The sequence below is a fragment of the Trachinotus anak genome, unplaced genomic scaffold (assembly GCF_046630095.1).
Source record: "Trachinotus anak isolate AG129_WGS33_773 ecotype Australia unplaced genomic scaffold, CSIRO_AGI_Tana_v1 ptg000004l, whole genome shotgun sequence".
NCBI lineage: Eukaryota > Metazoa > Chordata > Actinopteri > Carangiformes > Carangidae > Trachinotus > Trachinotus anak.
The window spans coordinates 4,487,883-4,509,791 of NW_027273855.1; the positions used below are offsets into that span (position 1 = coordinate 4,487,883).

At 42.0% G+C, this 21,909-nt stretch overlaps 1 protein-coding gene across 3 annotated transcripts in view; it reads right to left on the bottom strand.

The window, feature by feature from the left end:
- Positions 1-227: 227 nt before the first annotated feature.
- Positions 228-21,909, bottom strand: part of mib2 (MIB E3 ubiquitin protein ligase 2) — a 45,241-nt gene continuing 23,559 nt past the window's right edge. The window contains exons 5-19 of one of the 3 annotated variants that reach the window (XM_071475360.1): positions 21,673-21,867; positions 21,176-21,318; positions 19,469-19,576; positions 19,247-19,351; positions 18,195-18,357; positions 17,434-17,567; positions 15,548-15,696; positions 14,777-14,933; positions 13,369-13,523; positions 7,105-7,231; positions 6,661-6,921; positions 4,258-4,436; positions 3,859-4,052; positions 3,450-3,515; positions 228-2,996 (exon numbers count right to left, since the gene is read on the bottom strand). In XM_071475360.1, the coding sequence (XP_071331461.1) occupies positions 2,755-2,996; positions 3,450-3,515; positions 3,859-4,052; positions 4,258-4,436; positions 6,661-6,921; positions 7,105-7,231; positions 13,369-13,523; positions 14,777-14,933; positions 15,548-15,696; positions 17,434-17,567; positions 18,195-18,357; positions 19,247-19,351; positions 19,469-19,576; positions 21,176-21,318; positions 21,673-21,867 (2,378 nt within the window). In that variant the 3' untranslated portion in view covers positions 228-2,754. The remainder of the gene's footprint in view (positions 2,997-3,449; positions 3,516-3,858; positions 4,053-4,257; positions 4,437-6,660; positions 6,922-7,104; positions 7,232-13,368; positions 13,524-14,776; positions 14,934-15,547; positions 15,697-17,433; positions 17,568-18,194; positions 18,358-19,246; positions 19,352-19,468; positions 19,577-21,175; positions 21,319-21,672; positions 21,868-21,909) is intronic. The other 2 variants (XM_071475362.1, XM_071475361.1) reach the window with 2 other exon arrangements.

Consider the following 21,909-nt stretch of genomic DNA (forward strand, 5'->3'; position numbering starts at 1 on the left):
TAAAATTGTAAGGTCGTGGACAATATGAGGTGCTGTATCATATGATGACTTGCTTTCGAGGGGGTTAGCACAGTTGAACTGGGCTGACTGATGAAGTGGGATGGGGACAAGATGGGTTAATAATTCTTTTATTTCATTAACTTGTCTGCAGCAGCCCCACGTTTATGAGATAATTTCAAAATGACTTCATAACATCCTGGAAAGAATAAATCAAAACAAAACTCAAGTCCTTAGAAAACAGTTCCATATTTATTGCAAAATATTTTTGTACAGAATACAACTGAAAAAACATCAACAGAGGAGGAATGGACAGTAAGGCCAACATCAGAACTCCAAGAGCAGAACTGTACAAACACCAATAGTAACATTTGCTGCTTTAATAGTATTTTTATACATAAATTGTTTCCCGCCCTCGCAGCAACCTCAAGGGGGAGAAATAAAGACCTCAAACATCCTCCCCTTTTTTCTAAAATATTATTGCCTTTGCCTGTAAATCCATCAACTTAAACACCAATGGACAATCCGTAAAATGGTGAAATTTCTATAAGAAACTTGTTGCTTGATTGATAATGGCTCACAAAATATAAATATATATACTTGTAAAAAGCTCCAAACAATATGGGACTGATAGTATTTTGACAGTGAGTGTAGTGTCACTTGTCGCTGAGACCATGAGGAGGTTCGAAGCACAACAGCTAACGTTAGCTCAACTGCTAATGCCAGCACTTTAACGGAGCGTGCTGAGATAATACTTCTGATTTTGAACTAAACAAAACATTAATGTTTAAAGTTTGCTTTTAGTTTACTTCACACTGCTGGAATAATTGAACCCTCCCTTGAGCTTGGAGGGGTTTAGCATAGTGCGTCTAGATAAATTCGGGTGTGCATGCCCATGCACATCCTCATGCGATTTGGCACTGATGTAAAAGTTCTTTCCTCAAAGTAAACCTCGTGGTAAACGCGTAACCTCAGTCTCTCCAGCTCCTTCTCTTACATCATTTTCTCTTTACACATAAAAAAGGCAGAGTGAGACAGGATACATTTTTTTTCCCCGACATTCAAATGTACATCTTTAACATTGGCTCTCCCAAAATCTGGGATCTAATGAGGACAAAAAAAAACTCCTGCCTCTGGAAGTTTATTGTAAAAAAGAAAAATTAAATAAAGATTAAAATAGATACGATTTTTTTTTTCTCATATGCATAAGCCCTTCAAGAAAACATACCAAAACATTAGAAAGGATGAAGATGATGTACAATCCAGAACTCCAGAGGAGAAAGGGGGGGGGGGGGGGGTTCTTCTGGACAGGCTTGACTAGGAAGGTAGACGAGGAACTAGAGACGCAACACAAAAATGTCATGTTTTTTTGCCCTTCTGATTCTATACCTCACGATACATTTGGTGGCTAAATAACAAAACACCAGTATCCGCCTTTAAACTGTGACCCTGGTGCTCACTGGGGTCTCTACACCGCAGAGATGCATTCTGTCCAAAATTAAACACAGAAATACAGCTGAGCAGACTTTTCAAAAACATTTTTTGCTTTTTTTTTTCTGTGTAAAAAAAAAAAAAAAATTGTTGCAGAAACTCCTCTGCAAACATTCATTTCACTAATGAGAAAAAAAATATACAGGGTTAACAAAGTAAAGTATGCGTTTTTTTCTGTAATTTGGAGTCACTATCCACAGCTTTGCAATTAGTTATTAATGATCTTTTCTTTCAGTGACCCTCCACTAAAATGTTCTGTGATACTGTTGCTCTATGACGGTGGGTGTGTGGGGTGGAGAGGGAGGGGCTTTCACCTTTTATGGATATCACAAGTGCTTTCAATAATTTGATACCCTGAGTAGAGGACATAGGCTTGGGGTGAATTTCAGTAGAAACAAAAACATTTTTGCCAAGCAAACACCAACTGAAAAAAGGACATTACTAATACCACCTTTCACACATAAATAAAAATCTGTACTTATCGGTACATTAAAAACCACAAATGTAACCAGAGAGAAATAAAACAACAACAACGACAAATCACCCATGACGACACAGTCATTTTCAGCTTTACAATATGCATATACTCATGCATATATAGTGTGTATTTCCCCTTGCATACAGGCGAGTGGTTGGGGACTATAAAGAGAGCCTTTAGTTATACCAACTCCCTTCGCAGAGACTAACACTGATTATAAAGAGATTGATACAAATGAGAGCAAACATAATTCACAGGACAGGCCAAGGGGCGAGAACACGGGGACTGATTCTGTGCAGCCTTGTAAACAGAAGAGGCCAGACAGCCAGAGAGGATGATGGGTAACAGACATCCACTTAAAGCAGCAAAGATAGGACAGATTACAGGAGTGGGGTGGGGGAGGGAGGGGCATTTTTCTCTCAGTTTACCAATCAGAGAATTCAAAGTGGCAGCATCACCTCACTACTTCGCCGCGTCTGCTTCTCACTGAGCGCAGCAAAACATCAGCTCTGATGCCAAAAATAAAGTCGACATAATCGAGAGGGAAACTACTCAAAGTGTAACAAACAGTGGACTCTCAGCGATGTAACACAGCGTCTTATAGTAAAGCAACATGGGCTGAGTGAGTATATTTGATTACGTGTGGTAGAAATGAGCAGGAGGGTGTGACAGATCACTGGGTCTTCAAAAGTAACAGCTGCCCCCCCCCTCCCGTCCCCACCCTCACTTCTCTCCAACCCCCTCCGACATCATCCTTAGGTCGTTAAGAGCTGAGAGGACAGAGAAGCTCAGACGAACAGCTGGATCCGCTCGCGGATGGTCTGCCGGCAGATGGGGCAGGTCTTGAGCGCAGCGCTGCAGTCCATGCAGGAGGCGTGTCCGCACTGGAAGACCAGCTTGATGTGGTTGTCGATGCAGATGGGGCAGGTGATTCGCTCCTCCATCTGGCGGTAGCGGGACTGCAACTGCTCCAGCAGGTTGTGCTGCTCTGAGTTCTCATTGCCAGGACTGCAATCCACCTCTGTTTGGTCTGTGTGTGGGGGGGTGGGAATGAAAATGTCAATGAGGAACTGAATGTACAGACTTAGTCAATAACTGCAGGTTATTGCTTTGTGACATTAACAGAAGTGAAATTCATGCAAGCCATGCAGCCTTGTTGAAGACTCTGTCCTGCTGTGTCACTGTGCTACTGGATCAAAGATGGCTGCAGACAACAGCAACTACAGCACTACTCTAAATGTCTGTGAATTTCATTAGTGGCTTGTTTTCAACAGAGAGAGGCTTTAATCTGCCTTCCAGAGCTGTGTCTCACTGATGCCTGCTCAGGACAAGTGATGAGTGCAAAGTCCTTTCTGAGACAGCCACATGTTAGAAAAAAATGAATGCACACCGAATGCAACACTGAATGCTAAATTTAAAACTAGTACGATGGGCACAGTAAAACATTTAGACAGTACATGCAGATACATTTTCTTAGTCTTACCTTGTCTAATTTTCTTGGTGATTGTAACTTGGCATTTGATGCATTTCTTCATTCGATGGGCGCACTCTGTGCAGACAGAGATCAGGTCAGCAAAGACACACAAGAAGCACAGAGGGACGAAAAAGCACTTGTGAAGACTTCATCCACATTATTTAAAAATATGAGACCTTAGAAAACAATGTATGTGCTCATCTCAGTAACTTATGCAAATCTAATGGACAATAAAGTTTTATCTTATATTTGTTTTTTTTTCAGCACAATGAAAATCTGTTTTTTTTTCTTATTTTCTATCTCTTTTATTTTCTTCTCTTTTCTTCCCTTTTATTATCATTGTTCAGTAAGTGTCATCTGTGACCCCACCAGCCACCCCCCATCACAGAGCCTTCTACTAGCTCCAGTCTCCACACACCTTCACAGGCCACGCTGTGCTGGCAGGGGCAGAAGAGAACCAGCAGAGCCAGCTCGGAGCAGATGAGGCATTCGCTGGGCCCCGGCGGTGTGGGAAGAACCAGGTTGGTCATGGTGTTGGGCGTAGTGTGGACCCGCCGCAGGCTGGCACTGCTCAGGCCCTGTCCACATGTGATGGCCTGCAGACGCTGCAACCTGACAGACAACACACAGCTGTAACAACGCACAAAACCAAGTGCGACCACACTCCAACCAACACTTTTTCTTGTAGCTGATTTCTGTTCATTTGCATGTGAAAAGGAACAAACAGTTTCAAACAGGCAGAGCAATGTAAACCTTTAAAATCTACTCTGACAAAATATACATTGTGAATTTCAGCCCCTTTACTGCAGACACCTACCTGTGCTTCTCGGAGAAGCTCTTAATGAGCTGCAGCATCGTGCTGTCTGCCACGAGGTCCAGAGGACTTTTGCCCTTGTGGTTGGCGTAGTTGATGTCAGCCCCTTCCTGTGCTAGAAAACAAGCCATAGCTGCCCCGACACTCAGCTCGGTGTTCCCCAGAAGACCCGACGCGCTCAGCTGTGGATACACATGATGATGATGATGATGATGATGATGATGATGATGATGATGATGATGATGATGATGATGATGATGATGATGATGATGGGAATAGAGAAGGAGAGAGAAAGAAGACAGGAGAAGTATTAATGGAGTTGATTATTAAACAGACCCCATCCTACAAACATACACTCAGAACTTGGTAAAAAAACAAAACAAACAAAAACAACAGTAAAGGACACAGCTGATTATGAACAACAAAGTGGTAATTGAAGTAAAACCAGTGCAATCCAGCTAAGACTGATACACCACCCCAAATCTAATAAGCACTGAAGAACTCCCCCAATAACTCAGCTGCTGACAGTGGACAAAGCCCTGAGCACTTAAGTCTAACCACCTTCAAGGCTTTGTGTGTGTGTGTGTGTGTGTGTGTGTGTTGGCAGGATCCCAGGTTGTTGAGTGGAGCTGCAGTGTCTGCGGTCATGTAGACTGGAAAGGACGTTCTTCATCTGTGCAGTGATATCAACACCAACTGATGTTAACAGCATTTAAAGTACTCATGTAAAAAGTGCTGCTCAGCGCAGGGAGTCGAGGTTTTTTTTTTTTATTGAGGATTAAACTGAATAAACGAGTTATTGTGAGTTAATGGCTCTGAAAAGCATGAAGGAGATTAAAAGAGAAGCTGTGGTGTTGAAATCCTGATCCCCTTTACCTGGTGGATACAGTTACAGTGTGAACATCATGCGAGCAAATCCTTCAGCAGCTGTTTAAAGCTGCTCTAATCAATATTTTTTTTTGTGTTGGATGACTCTGTATAATAAAGACAGCGTCTCTCAGCTCATTATTTTTGCTTTTACAGCCCACCTTTCCTGTTTTTGATTCAATCTCATTGCCCTCAGAAGCAGGCAGCTGATAAACCAAGTGTACGCGACCTGCCCAGCAGATATTTCCCTCAGGAGTAGATGGAAAGAAAAACGGAGCTTAAAGGACGGTGAATATTGGACCTATATATTATCCTCGCTTGCAATAATGAATATTGAAAATTGCCACAGGTAGTTGTTGTTGACTGCAGTGGTGATACATGGAGTCCTCCCTCCACAAAACGGCTTTGTAGAGAAAAACAGACGACAATTCAAAATGTCAGAGTGTCACATTAAAAGACTCAAAGAATTCACTCAGTCATTTCTGTGCTTGTGAGGATGAATAACACCACATGGCTTCTTTTATCTTCCCTGGATTAATGGAGCCTCGTCCTGTCTGAGCTCAAGACATCGTCTGGAGAAAAATGACATGTTTACACCGAAAGCCACTAAATTTATCACAGAAATCTCAACTTGAGCTCCATCTCTGCCAAATCTATGCAGCCACAGTAAGTGGGCCCTCCTCACTCCTCATCTCTTCAGCACTCCCTCTTTCCCTTCATTACACCATCTCCTAGTCTTTTGCCAGTACATTCTTTTAAAGCTGCAACATGGGATTAAAGCCAAAGATGAGGTCATCTTTATTTCTAAGAAAAAAAAAAATCCTAAAGGTAAAAATATACGATTCTGTTTTCAACTTGAATATTTCCAGATAAACAAACCCTTAGCCCCTCCCTCTTGCTCTGTTTACAAAATAAACTAAAATTAACCCTTTCTTTAATGTCTTCCTGTCTGACTCACTCCTTTTCCCTCCTCTTACCTTTCATTCCATCTACCTTATTAATCCCTCCTCCCACCTTCAGTCTTAATTTACTGTCGTTAGGTGTCTATTTACTACTTTATTCGGTCTATTTTTAGTCCTCATTCCTCCTCAGCCTGTACTTACGTACATCATTTCTTCCTGTGTCATCTTTTTAAAGTCGCGTTGTCGGCCTCTTCAGTTCATTCAGTCCTAACAATACCCAGAACGCTGTAACTTCTTCCCATTATGAGTTGTCAGTAATTGCAGAATAATGCTTGTTAACAATCATTAATAAATAATTAATGGATCAGGCCAGTATGAGCTTTAATTTGTCTTATTTCCTTTAGACCTTAGGTCAGTTTGTATCAGTTTAACCTTACATCTGATGTACATGCATTGCCACCACCACACACAAACCCTGACAACAGTTAGACAGTAATTTGAATTTCCTTGACAACTTCCTCTAGTTGTTTTAACAAGTTGCTTCCCCTAGAATAATTATTAATTCTTTAAAATAAAAAAATAAAAAAACAAGTCAACAACAAGCTACTTTCCCTGTAGCCTCCCTATCAGCTCTCACCCTGCAGTGGAGCGATGTGGAGGAGCACCCCTCGCTGCTCTCCTCCGTGCTGCTGGTTCCCACAGTGGGGCTGAGCATAACGTTGGCCAGCTGCGGGCGGAGGAGGGCCACGTGCATGGCCGTATCACCGTCCTCGTCCTCCATGTTCACGTCCGCGCCCTCGGCCACCAGCAGCTGCACCAGGTCGGTGTGGCCCTGCGTCACTGCCAGCTGCAGCGGCGTCTGGTTGCGGTTGTTGCGGATGTTGACGTCACAGCGTCCCTGTGGATGACAAAGAAAGGAGGTAGGGAAAAAAAAAAATCACTTAGCTATTAGAAAAGTGCACCAGAAAATTGAAAGTTGCATTAAATCTAAATAAATGTATAAAAAAAAGGTGTTTGTATACTGTACTGCAACCAAAAAGCAGCAGTAAAGAAAATATGAAACCAGTTTTAAAAGACTCACCTCCTTAATGAGGATCTCAGCCACGTCTCTGTGGTTGTTGAGGGCGGCCAGATGCAGCGCGGAGAAGCCGTCATCCTTCTTCACGTCCACCAGCTGCCGCGCTCGAGCCAGGATCTTCTCTGTGGCCCTGCAGCCAGGACAAACAACACAAGACTCAGTTAACCGGTGTGCAGAACAGTCCTCACGGCTCATGACTTAAATTAAAAACAGTTATGCCTAACAGCTGGTCCAGTGCGTTTCGCATCCCAAACACTTGAACTAATTGCAGGCTGCTGCTGAACGTTGCCGTCGAGGGAAAAAAACAATATTCTGTGACTGAAGATGAAAGTTTTTATACAAAATAAAGAAAGGTCAACATTAAATATATAAGATGCTAATTGTCTACCTGTATCCTAATTCAAACCTTGTATGTGAGCATCAGTGTATCTGCAACAGTCTAACACGAACATGACATAAAGCTGTCAGAATATGAAGCTGATCATGGGTCACTGTGCACTTGACATGAGTTTGGACAGAGACACAGCTGTTGTAGAGCTGTTAACAAGCTGCAAACACAACAGGCAGCCAGTCCTCACTAAATATAGTCAACTGACCTCCTGATGTGGCTGGCCCTCTCTGCAGCACTCCCCTTCCCAAAGCGCTGCATGTAAATTGTTGCTTCAAACCTTAAAGCTTGCCGTCATGTTCAGTGTTTAACCAGTGTGACAAACACCACAATCAACACCTCACAACTGGATGCCTGATACAGCTGAGGAAATTAAATGCTCACATCTTTCAAGGTCAAAATTATGAAGCAGCTTCTGTGGCTTCCATTTAGTTTAGTCCGGTTACAGCCTGTTATCTTCAATGTGAGGGTCAACATTGGAGAAAAGGTTCAGTTGCAGAGCATTATTAGGTGAAGTGAACTTTTTTTTTCTGATTCAGGCAGCGGGCTGGTGCTGCAGTGCCAGGCTGGGCTGCACTGTTGAGTCGTCCTCTGCTCTGTAGCTGAGTCTGCTTTATGACGTGTGAAATTGAAGCTGACAGCGTTAGTGGGTGTCCAGGAAGCTGACCTGCCACCATGGAGGCTTCAGTGTGACGTGACCCAAACTTTCTGTGGTTGTTAGGTTACTGATAATGATAATTGTGAAAACTGGTGTCGCTCGGGTTGATAGATCATGCTGTTTTTTCAACAGTAAACTGTCAAAATGAAGCAGATGGATGGACAGCACACAAGGGAAGTTTCTTGTTTCCTACTTAACATTCACTGCTTGATGTCCATCACTGGACAGACAGACAGCTCAGGATGTAAATACATTGCTCGGTAAGCAGATAAGAGAAATAGAGCAACAACCAGTGAGTTACCTAATAAATGTGACATCAATCCGAAAATACAACCCAAGCTATTTCACAGCCAATACAGCAATAAAAAGCTTAACACTATATAAAAATGCACAGTCAATAAATAAGCAATACAGAGAGCAAAGACTGTCCAGAGCAAGCTTTACAGCTGGGGAACAGAGGACTGACATGATTACCTCATTACATAATGTTATTCATATTTTTATTTGTTCTTATTTTTTTGCATTTATTTGCTTTTCATTCTCTTACAATTGGCATGCATTCATGCTACAGTATGTACATTGTATTTATATGTGTCTGCATGTACTGATTTGAGTTCTTACTAGTTTCCTGCACAAGGCTGACCAAACTTTATTACTAAATTAGATGTGGCTACAATATGCATTGGTGTGAATATGTATATATCTACCTTTTATGTTAAAATAATAATAAATAAATAAAACAAATCTCTGCCTGTACTCTTTAACCTCCAAACACAAATGACAGATAATGTTTGGTTTTGAAGACATCGATGTCGTTCCCTGACTAAGTAAATACAAACAAAAAACACGGATCCGTCTGGAAGCTTGAGTTCAGTCAGTCGTCAACCTCAGAAACTGGACAATAAAATCAAGGACTGAATGACAGATATACTCAAACAAAACGTGAGCCATCTCTGCTCTCCTGAATGATGTATCTGAATGTTGTTATTGTTCCTATGTTACACTGTATAAATGCTATCAGCTCTGCGGAGGGAACATGAGAAATGCAATTATTTTTGCATTAGTAGAACAGGGACAGTTTTAATGCAGCTTTAATTATGATAACTTACAAATGAGAACGTTTACAGGCTCATTAACAGCGGATGGCTGATACATTTTAAATGTATTGCTGAAAGCACAGGCTGTTTTTTTTTTTTGTTTTTTTTTTTTACATGTGTGGTCACGTGTGGTCAGGATCTCCTCCGGCTGCTTTATTAAATGATGAAGGCTGTTAGGACGCTGTGCTGGAGGTCATTGGTACCTGCAATGCAGCTCTGTGTGTGTGTGTGTGTGTGTGTGTGTGTGTGGTGGAGGTATTGATAGGAGGAAATACTGTTCCTGCTTTTGAGTCGTCTCCAGAGCGACTTCGTTAGCTTAAAGAGCTCGCCCTCGCAGCTCTGAAGAAGCCTCTCAGATTAGACAACAGCCGTGTCACTTGTGTCACTTTAGTACCCACAATGCCTCACTTCTCTGTATTATTTCCATAATCGTTACTCCTGTGTGTTCATGAATATTCAGACTCGGGCTGACGTTGTGAGGCAGTTTTGCACAAACATGTCTTCACACAAAACAGCCAGAGGGCATCTTGTGAGAGCTGGTAATGACTTTTCTGGAGACTGAAGTCATGGTTTGGTTATTTTTGGGAGTTTACATCATGCTTGTTTGTAACTTGCTTCTTTTTTAAAGCTTAAATAAAACCAGAGGAAACCTACCATGACGAAAGAAAAGAAAAGAAAGGATGTTTTTGATGTATAATAAGTGCTGAGAGTGAGTGTGCTGTGAAATCTATCTGGTGTGTGTCACAGACAAGAAGTAGAGGGAGTAAACAGGAAGGAGGGCTGGAAGAATAGAAGAAATTGTTGGGGATCTGGTGAAAGTGAGGAGAAAACAAAGAAGCTAGGAGGAGGTGGAATTACAGGGAAGAGGGAGGAATTCGGCCAAGAGTACTTTCTTCTCAAGCAAATACAGTAAACAGACTAACCATCCTGTACATCCATTTACTTCTTCTGTCAAGCTGAAAAAAATCTGGCTACTTGCCTTGTTTCATTTCTTTCCCAGGACTGTTTGTGAACTTGGCCTCTGGCCCTCTTTTTCCATTTCCTCACAATAAATAAATACTCTAATAAACAAAACATTCTCATCTTTCTGTCACAAAAAACACAACAGAGGGTCACAGCTGCTCAAAGGGACTCCACACAGAGTAGCATCAAACTAAAAATATACTTTTGTGGATGGTCTTTTGTTTTGAAGCTGAGGATAGTAAATCAACCATCAATTTACCAACCAGAGGAAAATACAGAGATACAGACATCATACTTTAAAACCCATTAAAAACACTATTAGTCTCTAATTCGCTCCACAAAGTTTACAGTCACCCTCAATCTAATTCAAACTAAAGATTACAGTTTGTATTTAAGCCAAGACAAACTGGGGAAGCATAGAGAAAAGCCACTGCACCTGGACTGTATCAGTGTGGTGTAGGTCTGTTTGATGATGTATGAATGAGCTGGTGAACCGAGCTGATCCTGAACACTGTAAATCCCGTGTCTCTACTATTGGCGCAGCGGCTGATGTCAGGCTAAATGAATGCTGGGGAGAGCAGCCTAAACTCCCAGCGCTGCACATATGACACATGCCAGAACAGATTGGACATTTATTAAATGACTGTCTGCTGCAGCCTCCCGTTCTCTTTCCTCTCCGTTACAGTTATTGCTCGTCTTTTTTTTCTCCTGCTCAGTCGACATTTATCCACACATTACACTTGTGTACAGGGCCGTTCTGAGATTATGTTTTTTTGTAAGTTCGTTTCTATGAGGGGTTGTTGTTGGAATGATGAGGAAATATGGGTCAGTGGAGGGTGAAGTCAGGAGGTTGGACTTAAGCACTTCTTCTGATGAGAAAAACGAGTGATTTGTGCTCAGTTTGGACTATTTTAGTACTTGACCGATGGCATAAGAAGATGATGGAGAGTCCGCACGCAAATAACCAGAGGACCAAGCTATGGTAATCTACTCACACTCAGCCTGAAAACCTTTACTGATGACAATAACAGTGACCCCACTCTTCTGAATATAAATTTCCAGGATATTATCCATCACGTTACATAAAACACTTTAAAAGTCTCTAATTGAAACCTTGAGCGGAGTGGCATCGCTTCAGGGAGGGAATTTTTGGTGAAGCTGGTGTTTTTCATTCTTGCTTCCTTCCCTTCATGGCACCTCTTTAAAAGGAGCCAGGGACAATTTTCCATTACATGGTTTTGTTATAATTTGGGATGGAAAGTTCATATGAGGTTTTAAAAGCCCTGGAGCAAAGGAGCAGGCAGACTTGGTACACTGCAAAAAATATCAAGTCAAAGAAATCCTTCAGACATTTCTGAAACAAATGGGGGAAAAAAAAGATATTTTCTTGATCTAAGCACGGTGATCTACCAAACCTTAAAGTCCTTACCTGTATGAAAATAAGAATTTAGGTATGAATAATGTGAATAAATCACCTGTTAAGGTGTTTTTTGAGGTATTGCACAGTAACAAATCAAATCTACTGTTGAAAACAGTTATTAAATTAATATTCTAAATCAAATCAGCACCAGTCAGTCACAGTCATGCTTGCATTCATTCTATGATCTGAACAGCATACATGATGATGCACAATGCAAAAAGTCTGTGAATATTCTACCTATGACAAACTGCACAACTGCAGAGGCTGGTTTATAGAGGGTGACTGAGTCATGGGATTAAAAAAAGTATAAATTATATAATTTGTGTAGCACTAATACATGACATTTACGTTTTAAATTTATCAATAACATCATTTAAAGATAGATTCAGACTAAATTCAGAAAGAAGGAACCACTAAGGCTCCATTTCTGGTCCTCTGCATTTCCCGGCTATGCAGGGTGTGTGGGAGCTGATGTGATGCCAAAGTGCACAGAGGAGAACAGTGGCACATCAAAGAGGAGCCAGACGTGACAGATGTGTTTGGGGAAATCAAACCTCATCATCGTGAGAACATTCAGTTACCTACTGCCAGGCCTGGTCAGCGCCTCGTCTGGGATCAGCTTGTGATTAAGCACCTTCAGGGTCAACCAGCCGAAAAACCAACACAGTCAGAAGATAATGGAGCCTTTGTGACAGGTGTCAGCGAGGCAGCCTTGATGCTTGGCCTCAAGCACCTTGGTGAAGATTAAAATGGGCTGAGCTGATCTTTACCCAGCTCCCTTTGTTGGTGTCCCTGGGAGGACTTAGCTCCAGTGAGGAATACAATAAATGGAGACATTTTGGGAGCAATTAAGTCAAAGTTTTTAGTGTTTTCATAAAAATAAATGTGCTTTCCTTCTGAATGACACAACCTGCAGAAGTCATTTAGCTCTTAGGATCATTGTTGTGTCCCTTTTAGAGTTTGTTTGGATTTTTGTCCACTCTTGGACCCCACATCTGCATTCCTGAAAGACAACCAGACTAAATGCAGTTTGTGGAGTTGATGTTTAGGGAAACACGGTGCAGGAGTAAACCTTGCTGCGTTTTTGCCTGATATTGACTGCAAGCCTGCTGACAGCAGCAGAGGCTGTGTGGGAGATGAGCTCTCTATTTGTAATGGATAGCGCTGAGAGTTGACCTTTGAGTCCTCATTTGAACACACGGGAGAGATTCCCACACACACACGCCCATAGCCATCGTTTCCAATGCTCACGTCAGACACATGAGAACAACCGGGCTGACTAAAAGCAGCAGACATGAGGCTCTTTACAGGAACTGGATTTATTTTTTATTTATTTATTTTTTTTAGTTTTCCACTGTTGGAGTTGGATTTATTTGGTTGAACTCAGCCTGATGACAAACTAGATGTGGGGAACGCACACCTGTAAACTGTGGCTTTGTCCATTGTGAGGGCTGTTAAGTAATCATTAACAGCCCTCCAAAGTTGCTTGTTCTTACTCTGACCCTTTTCAACCACATTTTCCATTATTATCATTATTTACAATTACTGATAATGGTAAGTCACATGTGAAAGGCTGAATGTTTAAGCTTTTGCAAAAGTTCAATAATCCCACTCTCTGTTATCTCCAGGAGAACTTCAGTTGATTTGAAGTGTTTGACAAAACATCCATCTTCTCTTTTATGTTTTCCAAAGCTGAAATCTTTGGATATGTTCCTATGTCCTGTTTATGATTTCTACTCACAGTTTGTTTCCTTTGAGGGCAGCATGGTGCAGCAGGTTGAAGCCTCTGTGGTTTTGCTGAGTGAAGTCAATGTTGGGCACCACGACCAGGATCTCAATGATATTGCGGAAATCTTTAGCAATGGCGTCGTGGAGAGGTGTGTCCCCGTATGAATCCTGATTGAGGGAGAAACAAAAAGAATGGATGTGCAGCACAGTGAGTGAGGCTGCTCCACGCATTGAAATTGGTGCTGCAGGTTTTTTTTTGTGATATGTTGTGATGTGACCAAGCAAAATGCAAAAAACTGTTAGAAATTTGTTATGATGGGAAGTATATGAATCACAGTGACTTAGTTTCAAAACAGCATCATTAACCATTGAATATCCTCTCTAGCAGAAAGATGTTTGTCTGTGAACTTTACGTGATCTAATTCACTAGAGTTTGTTGTAATTCTGATTTTAAATCATAACTTGCTCTTAATCATTTTGTCTCTAGTCAAAATAAATAAAAAACACACACAAACAGTCCACACTTGCTGCACACAAACTGACTCTGGGCTGGCATGTTTTTGGCTGAGCAGCCGCACTGCTCAAGCAGAAAAAAAGGGTTAGTTAGTGAGTTCTGGGCCTGGTTGCAGGCAAGTTAAACAGTCTGAAAAATGCCCTAAAACAAAAACTAAACTGCCTTAATGAGGCTGAGGGCTGGAGTGAAGCAGGGCCACGGTCAAATACCATAACATGTTTGAATTGGTTTGTGTCTAAAGCAGTTTGAAAGGGCAATGTGTGAGTTTCTTGTGATATGCGTAGAACAAATGACCGACTCTGCCACAGAGGCTTGCCTCTTGCAACCCAGATGTTCACTCGGTGGTTTACCCTCAGTCACTGGCTACATGCTTAGAAATGAGCTCACTCTCTAATCAGTCCTGATCGGCCTGCGACGAGTATTTTCAGGCTTTTGCTGAGGCAGTTTACTTAGAAATATACATATAAAAACAGGACAAAACAGGAATAAAACTGGAGGGTGTTGGTACAGTGTGTGTATTGCTGTGCACAAAATCAGCTAAAACTAGTCAGACACATAGATTTAGTAAAACATATTCCTCCATGTCTTAAAAACACAGATTTATTTGAGACCATGCATTGACTGTCTCATTCCTGAACCTCTCTTATCACAACTGGCTCATCGTTTCGGTTTACAGAGTCAATAGTCTGCTATATGCCACTGAAACTGGCACAGAGCTGGTTTTCAGCTGTGCAGGATCAATAAAGACCAGTTGATGTCGTTAAAAAAGATGCACAATAAAGAGTGAAAGTGGACAAATGATGAAGAATTAAACAAATCTTACTAAAACTTTAAGGTGGGATTTGTAGGGCATCAAATCTGAATTGGTGGCTGATGTGCAGCATTGAGCTTGCTAAGGTCCTCTCACCTGGAGATTGACATCAGCCGAATGTTCGGTCAGCACCCGCACCACGTCAGTGAAGCCCTTGTTGACAGCGATGTGGAGCGCCGTGCACATTGAGTTGTTCAGGAGGTTGACATTTGCCCCCTTGCTCAACAGTAGCCGTGCGATCTCTGCCTGATTACTAAACCGTAAGACGGCGTGAACAGAAAAAGACACACATGCAGATTAATCTTCGTTTATGTTGAGCTGTCTGACCAGTGTTTTGAATTAAGTTAATTCAAACCAGTATATAAAATCTCACATGCTGATTGTGACCACTAGGAGCTACACACAGCTCCAGGGTTGTGTGCTAACTTACACAAACATCCTTTTAAACCCTGGTGCACCGCTGCTGCAAGCCATCGGCAACACAAAGTTCTTTTCAACAAGTACGCATTTCTAAAGAGATTTTATCGAAAGCTGGACTTTCTGAGCATGTGTTACTGAGAGGAGGAGATACAATATGGCTGGCTGATTAGGCAACACTTAAATGCTGTCACTGCTGTGAATGGATTATCACATTACATGGAAAGAGGCAGGGCAGAGCTCTGCTGTACATCTGTCAGTCAAGGTTTTTAGAGCTGCACCTTGCTGTGAACTAAAGCACTGTGTGTGTGTGTGTGTGTGTGTGTGTGTGTGTGTGTGTGTGTGTGTGTGTGAGAATAAGAGAGAGAGTTACCTTTGCACCCTTGCATTCTGAAATGTGTGTATGTATGCAAGAAAACTGATGGCGTACGTGTGTGTGTGTGTCCTCACCCAAAGGCAGTGTAGTGTAATGCTGTGTCTCCATCTTCATCCTTGACCTCGATGGAGCTGTTGGCCTGCAGCAGGGCCTTCACCACCTCCATGTGGCCCTGGTGAGCAGCGACCTGCAGTGCAGTCTTTCCCTGGTTCTTTATATCCACCTGCCAGGAACCAAAGAACGGGTGAAGATTCATTACAAACAACGGAGGCCTGGACACCAACGCAGCTGAACATAGACTGGCTGGAAATAATCTGAGCATGAACAACAACCAGCGTCATACACCTGATACATAATCCTAGTCAGTTGTGTAATCATTAGCATGAGTAATACAGTTAAGAACACATTTAATTTGATTGAACTGTGCAACAAGTTATTACTTTTCTCTCTCATTCTAAAATACAAATACATCTCAGATAATATTACATATTATTTAATGTATAACTACCGTATTACTATATAAATGTAGGTTGATTTGCAACAAATGTTTAAGAAAATCATACTTCATTTAGGCTTTGTCAGCTCAAGTTAGCATCATTCAAATAAATCAGCTTCAAACTACTTTAACAGCTTTTAACAGCCTCCAGTTTTATCACCTTATAAATAAGGTTTTCACTCTTAGTCTTTTGATTTTCAATTTTTATTTAAAATTTAATTTGAGTTTTTATGGCTGAGTTAAAACAATAGTCTACTTGTTATCTATGGCTGATATAAGGATATACTGTAGTATGCTGTAAGACTATATAACCTTATATTGCTATTTCTAGCCCTCTGGTTGTTTAAGGCCATTGGGAGCAAATCAATTAGCCGGATTAGCCGGACTGATTTAGGGCCATATTGGATTAAAAGGGTTTTTCAGATCAAGGGATAAAAGATTTATCTAGTTACCTTATCTAATAACAGTTTTACTTTTTTTTAAATTTCCCATATAATAACATCTGTCATGCAGCATGACAGAAGAAATCTATACCACCTTTTTAAATTCAGAGTGATATAAGGAATGATATATGACACACAATCAAGCTCTCCTCATTCATGGAGAGGGTTGTGTGTATGACCAACACCTGATAAGACACACATAATCTCCTCTTGGATGATCTCTTTTCTATTAAGAGTCACCTTCAAAAGCTTCCCTTCATCCCAGGCCTCTGCTGTAAAAACAAGCAACAGAGACTCCAAGACCAATAGACTGTTTCTAATAGATCAACCAAAATCTACCTTCACCCTTGGAAAGCCTATCTGTGGTGTGAATACTGTGATTTCATGTGTTGATGATCTCTGATGTTCATTACAGCAGTAATTATTAATGTCAGTATAACTTCTGTTTACACGATTCAAGACAAGCAATGTTTGATCTCATTAAATAGCATAATTATCTGGTATATTTAAGTATGTTTTAGATTATGTTCACCTCTTTAGGCAGCAGCGTCCCTAAACCTTCACAGCACTTCTCAGTGCTCTTCCCAATAGTTCAGACTACCCATGTCATTTTCCATATTTATATGAGTAAATATCTCAAATCAACAATCAAATATATGATTTATTGACCAAATCTTTTTATATGGGAGTATATAGAACTACATTCACCGCAAGAGAGAGTGAAAAGAAAAGTGCTCCACCCCACCTTTTGGTGCTGTGCTGTGCGACAGTAGCACAGAGATATGACATTGAGAAATATCTGCGTTGTGTGCAGTCTGAAAATTTTAATAGTCTGTTATTTCAGTCTTTAAGTTCATCTGACAGATTGGCAAATGCCAGTGTATCCAGTGTCCCTCTTCCTATCTTGCTCACTGTTACTCTGGCCCTTAAACTCCCCACCCCCCCAGTCTTGGTGTCCTGGTGGAAGGAGCTGTTGGAACGGGCAGTGGACTGCAGCAAAGAGGAGGAGGGCTGCACTAACCTTGTCAGGATATTTCTGCACCAATTCTCGCACTTTGTTGGCACTGCCATGTGCTGCCTCGATGACCAACCGGCTGGGATTGTCCTGCTCTGTGGACTGAGACAGCAGCTTCTCCAACACTGAGATGACAGTACCTGGATATAGACATAGTCAGACAGAGACGAAGGAGGGGGGGGGGGCAGGACAGGAGACAAAGGGAATCATTTAGCTTAATCAGCCTAATGTGAACAACAGGATTAGAAATGTTTTCGCAAAGATTTGCAGAAGGCCAAAACAGCACCACAAAGCCACACTGGTTAATGTTTGTCAAGGCTGAGCTCAATGCAAAAACCTCAGGAATGAGTCAAAATGTCCCTCCATGCAGTGCGACCTGACCACACACACACAAACACACACATCACTCTGTTGTCACCCTCCCACCGGCTGAGGTGAACACATGCACAGAATAGATTAGAGACTGGTGAGAACTTCTGACATGAAGACAAATGTCTGCTGTGCTGCCAGAGCCTCTCGCTGTCAACATGCAGGATCATGACATGCTACAGAGAAGAACATTTCAAGAAATGGACACCCTGTCCACACATTGCTGAAACAGACAGATGGGGAAAGGCTGTGACGACAGTTGCAGCCTGTATGTGGAAGCATGCATGGCAGAGACAGAGGTGAAACGAGGGCAGGGGAGGATGAATGATTGCACGCAGAGGGGAAAGCTGGAGCTGGAGCGTTAGAGATGAGCCCACTCGTCCCGGCAGGGGCCTTACTTCCAGATTCGTTGGGGTTCTCAGCCGTCATGAGGTTAGCGTCCACCTCCACGGGCTGGGCCAAGAGGCACGCCGGATTGAACGTCCACGTCTGACCTCCAAACGCCACCCGTAGGTCACCATCCGCATATACTTTCAAAACCTTCCCAACCTGGCCAAGCACCTAGGACAAAAAACAGGAAGTAAGATGGATGTGGCATAGGTGGGCTAGAGAGGGTTTACAGGGGCAAATAAAGAAATAAGGAGTGGAAAAACTAATCAACCAGAAACTAGTCATGGTCTCTACAGGACCAGACGCCATGCCTCTTAAATTTTAGGTAAATAACCAGGCTGCAGTCGAGGAAACGGCTCTAAACTTGACTATACCCAATCTCTTTGAAGTAGGTCACTCTTAATTCAGGGAGGTGTCTAAAGGCCTTACTTTAGAAAGTGACACAGTTAATATGCACACAGACAACAAGTAACCTGGGGATACCAGAGTACAGAGGCAGGACAAAGTCATTGTTCTGCAAGTCAAGAGTTAAGAAGTTATGAAGAAGCCACATCAAAATAAAGAACTGAATTCTGTTTCTAAATTTTTGTTTTTAGAATTTTGAGTTAGTAAAGTAAATTTTCAGGAATAATATTTTTTTGTTTACAAGTGCATTTTATGATATTAAAACCAAAATGATTAGATGTACTTTGGTGTGTTATTCCTGCAATACTACTATTGTTTCCTCAAGCTTTGCATGCTCCTCCTCCTCCTCCTGTCGGTGACCACAGCATAGTCTTTCCATCTGAATGTGATGATCCAAGGTATCTGTTCGTGCAGTGTGACTGGCTACAATCAGACTAATTTAAAGCATTTCATTTGTCAGTAAACTGGAGGTTTAACGCTGAAGTCCAAATGAAATCAGGCATTATTGGTTTTACAGTCTTTTTTGAGACTCAAGTCCAAGTCATGACTCCAGTCCACACCTCTGCCAGTACATGGCATTAGTTGAGCATTCATTACTAAAGCTTAAATAACACGAAGAGGTAGTGTTATTAATTATTAGGCTAAATGAGCATACAGGAGCCATGCTGTCTGTCCACTCTCCGTGGCCAGCTTGCAGTCTCTTCACACTCTCCATGTCCTCCAGTACTCTTACTAGTTCACCGACTCCAAAAGTGTTCACCTGGGGGAAAGACAGACGCACAAATTACTGACAAAGTTGATGAGCTAATACAATCAACTGAAGACATACTGATAAACGTATGGGATGCTCTATGCAAAACTGTCTGTAGGTCAGTACCTTGGTGAGGGCCCCTGGATGGAAAGTCCAGCGGATGTTGTTGCTGTACTGGACTCTGACATCTCCTCGGTCAGTGATCCTATGAACAGTCCCGATCCGGCAAATGTACTGCAAACACAAATAGGCTGTTTCACCCTGGGTCTCCCTCTGCATAGCTGTGACCTTAACGTTCCCTTTGGCAGCTGTGATTTGAGAGTTGGATGCTCTGCTTCTTTTCACTCTGTTGCACATCATCGTCCATCTGAGCCACTTATATAAATATTCTGTATGCAAGGTTCAAGAGGCGTGAGTGTTTTGACTGTGAGGCCATGTATGTCTAAAGCATAAAAAATATGCACATAGTACAAAGAGTTCATAATGTGTTGGGGAAAAAAAAAACAAGGGAAGTGTAGTCGCTTCAGAAAGTATTCAGACCCCTTCACTTTTTTGCAGTGTGTTGCAGATTTAATTTTAAATGAATAAAACTGTTGCCCATCAATCTGCACTCAATAACCTTTAATGACAAAGTGGGAACATGTTTTTTTTTTTAGAAATCTTTGCCAATTTATTCAAAATGAGAAACTGAAATCTCTCTGCTGTGATAAACAGTGGTCAGTTACATGCTGTTTGCTTTAATTAAATTATTATTAAGATGACAGAACTTGACTGGAGTCCACCAGTGGAAAACTGAGTTGACTACACATAGTTTAGAAAGGCACATACCTGCGTATATAAGGTCCCACAATTAACACTGCACATCTGGACAAAAACCAAAGTATGTAGACCTGTAGACCTCTGTGATAAAATTGTGGCGAGGCACAGATGAGATCAAGGTTATAAAACTATTTCTAGAGCTTTGAGAGTTTCCAGGAGCACAGTGGTCTCAGTAATTGTGAAATGGATGAAGTTGTCTATCCAGCCAAACGGAGTAACAGAGGTCCTACACAGAGATGGGAGAACCTGCTGGAGGGAAGACATCTCCATAAATCAGGCCTTTATGGGAGACTATGTCTGGCAAACACCAGGCACTGATCATCACCTGGCTGATGCCATCCCTATGGTGAAGCATGGTGGTGGCAGGGAGCCTGGTCTGAATTGAAGGAAGGATGAATGCAGCCAAATACAGAGAGGTCTTTGAAGAAAACCTGCTCCACATGTGCACATAACCCGAGGCTGGGACAACAGTTCAGCTCAACAATGACCTGAAGCATACATCCAAGACAACACTGGAGAGGCTGTGGGACAAGTCTCTGACTGTTCTTGAGTGAAAGCAAAGCCCAGACTTAAACCCCACAGAAGAGCAGTTCAGACGCTTCCCATCAGATCTGACGGAGCTTGAGAGGATCTGCCAGGAAGAGTGAGATAAACTGACCAAACCCAGATGTGCAAAGCTTGTAGAGACTCAAAGCTGTGATTGCAGGCAAAGGAACTTCTACAAAGTCCTGAATTAAGGGTCTGAATACTTTGGTAAGTGAATGATTTCAGTTATTCATTTTTCTGAAAACCTGTTTTCACTTTGTCATTTTGGGTTAATGAGTTTTGACGAGACTGATGAGAAGAAATCTACAGCACAATAGAGCATGAAGAGGTATGAATACTGAAGCCAGCGTACATTTTGCACTTCTGTGTTATGGAAGAACTGGGGAGAACAGGGAGTTATGTAAAGCTGTCTATTGCTCATTGGAATTGTGTGATTGTCTTTCTGGCAGATAGGACTGACTTTAGTACCTCTGCCATTTTGGGGTTCCACCCTCCGTGACCCTCCTGCATCTGTCGCAGGATGTCCACCTCCAGGAGACACTTGACCTTGTCACCCTGCTGGAAGGAGTGGCCGTCGGCACTCTCCTGGCGCTGCAGCTCTGCGTGCTCTCCTGGATGAACAGGTGTCAGCATCAACAAGTCGGCTCGGACTTACGTGGGTTTTACAAAACCAACTCCATCAATAGCTCAGGTTTGAGATCAGTATGTCACATTACATCATTGTAATGAATAAAAGTTCCATGCACAAATATCTCCAAATAGTACAATAATAAAAAGTCCACTGTCAGTACTTTAGAAAGCCAAGCCAATAACTTCTGATTAACCTATTCCTACCTCACCAAAATAAAAAATATATTTTTAGGTTGGGGATGAAATGGGGGCAGACCTACACTGAACAACTGAGAAATTAGTCACTTCAAATCTAAGGAATGCAAATATTAAAAACAGGACTCTGTGTGTCTTACCGAGCTTTGGTAGGTGGTCTTTGTAATAGAAGCCTCCTTGGCCGTCAGACACGTATTTGAGGTCTACCTTGCCCTTGTGGCCCATTCGGTAGACATTGGTGGTGCCATTAGACCAGGTGACACTTGCCACACTGCGACCAGACTCTGTGTCCCAGCCACGAATATCCACTACCTTCCCTACCTTCCCTTCCCCGCCTACACACACATAAATGCACACAAACAAACACACACAAATAT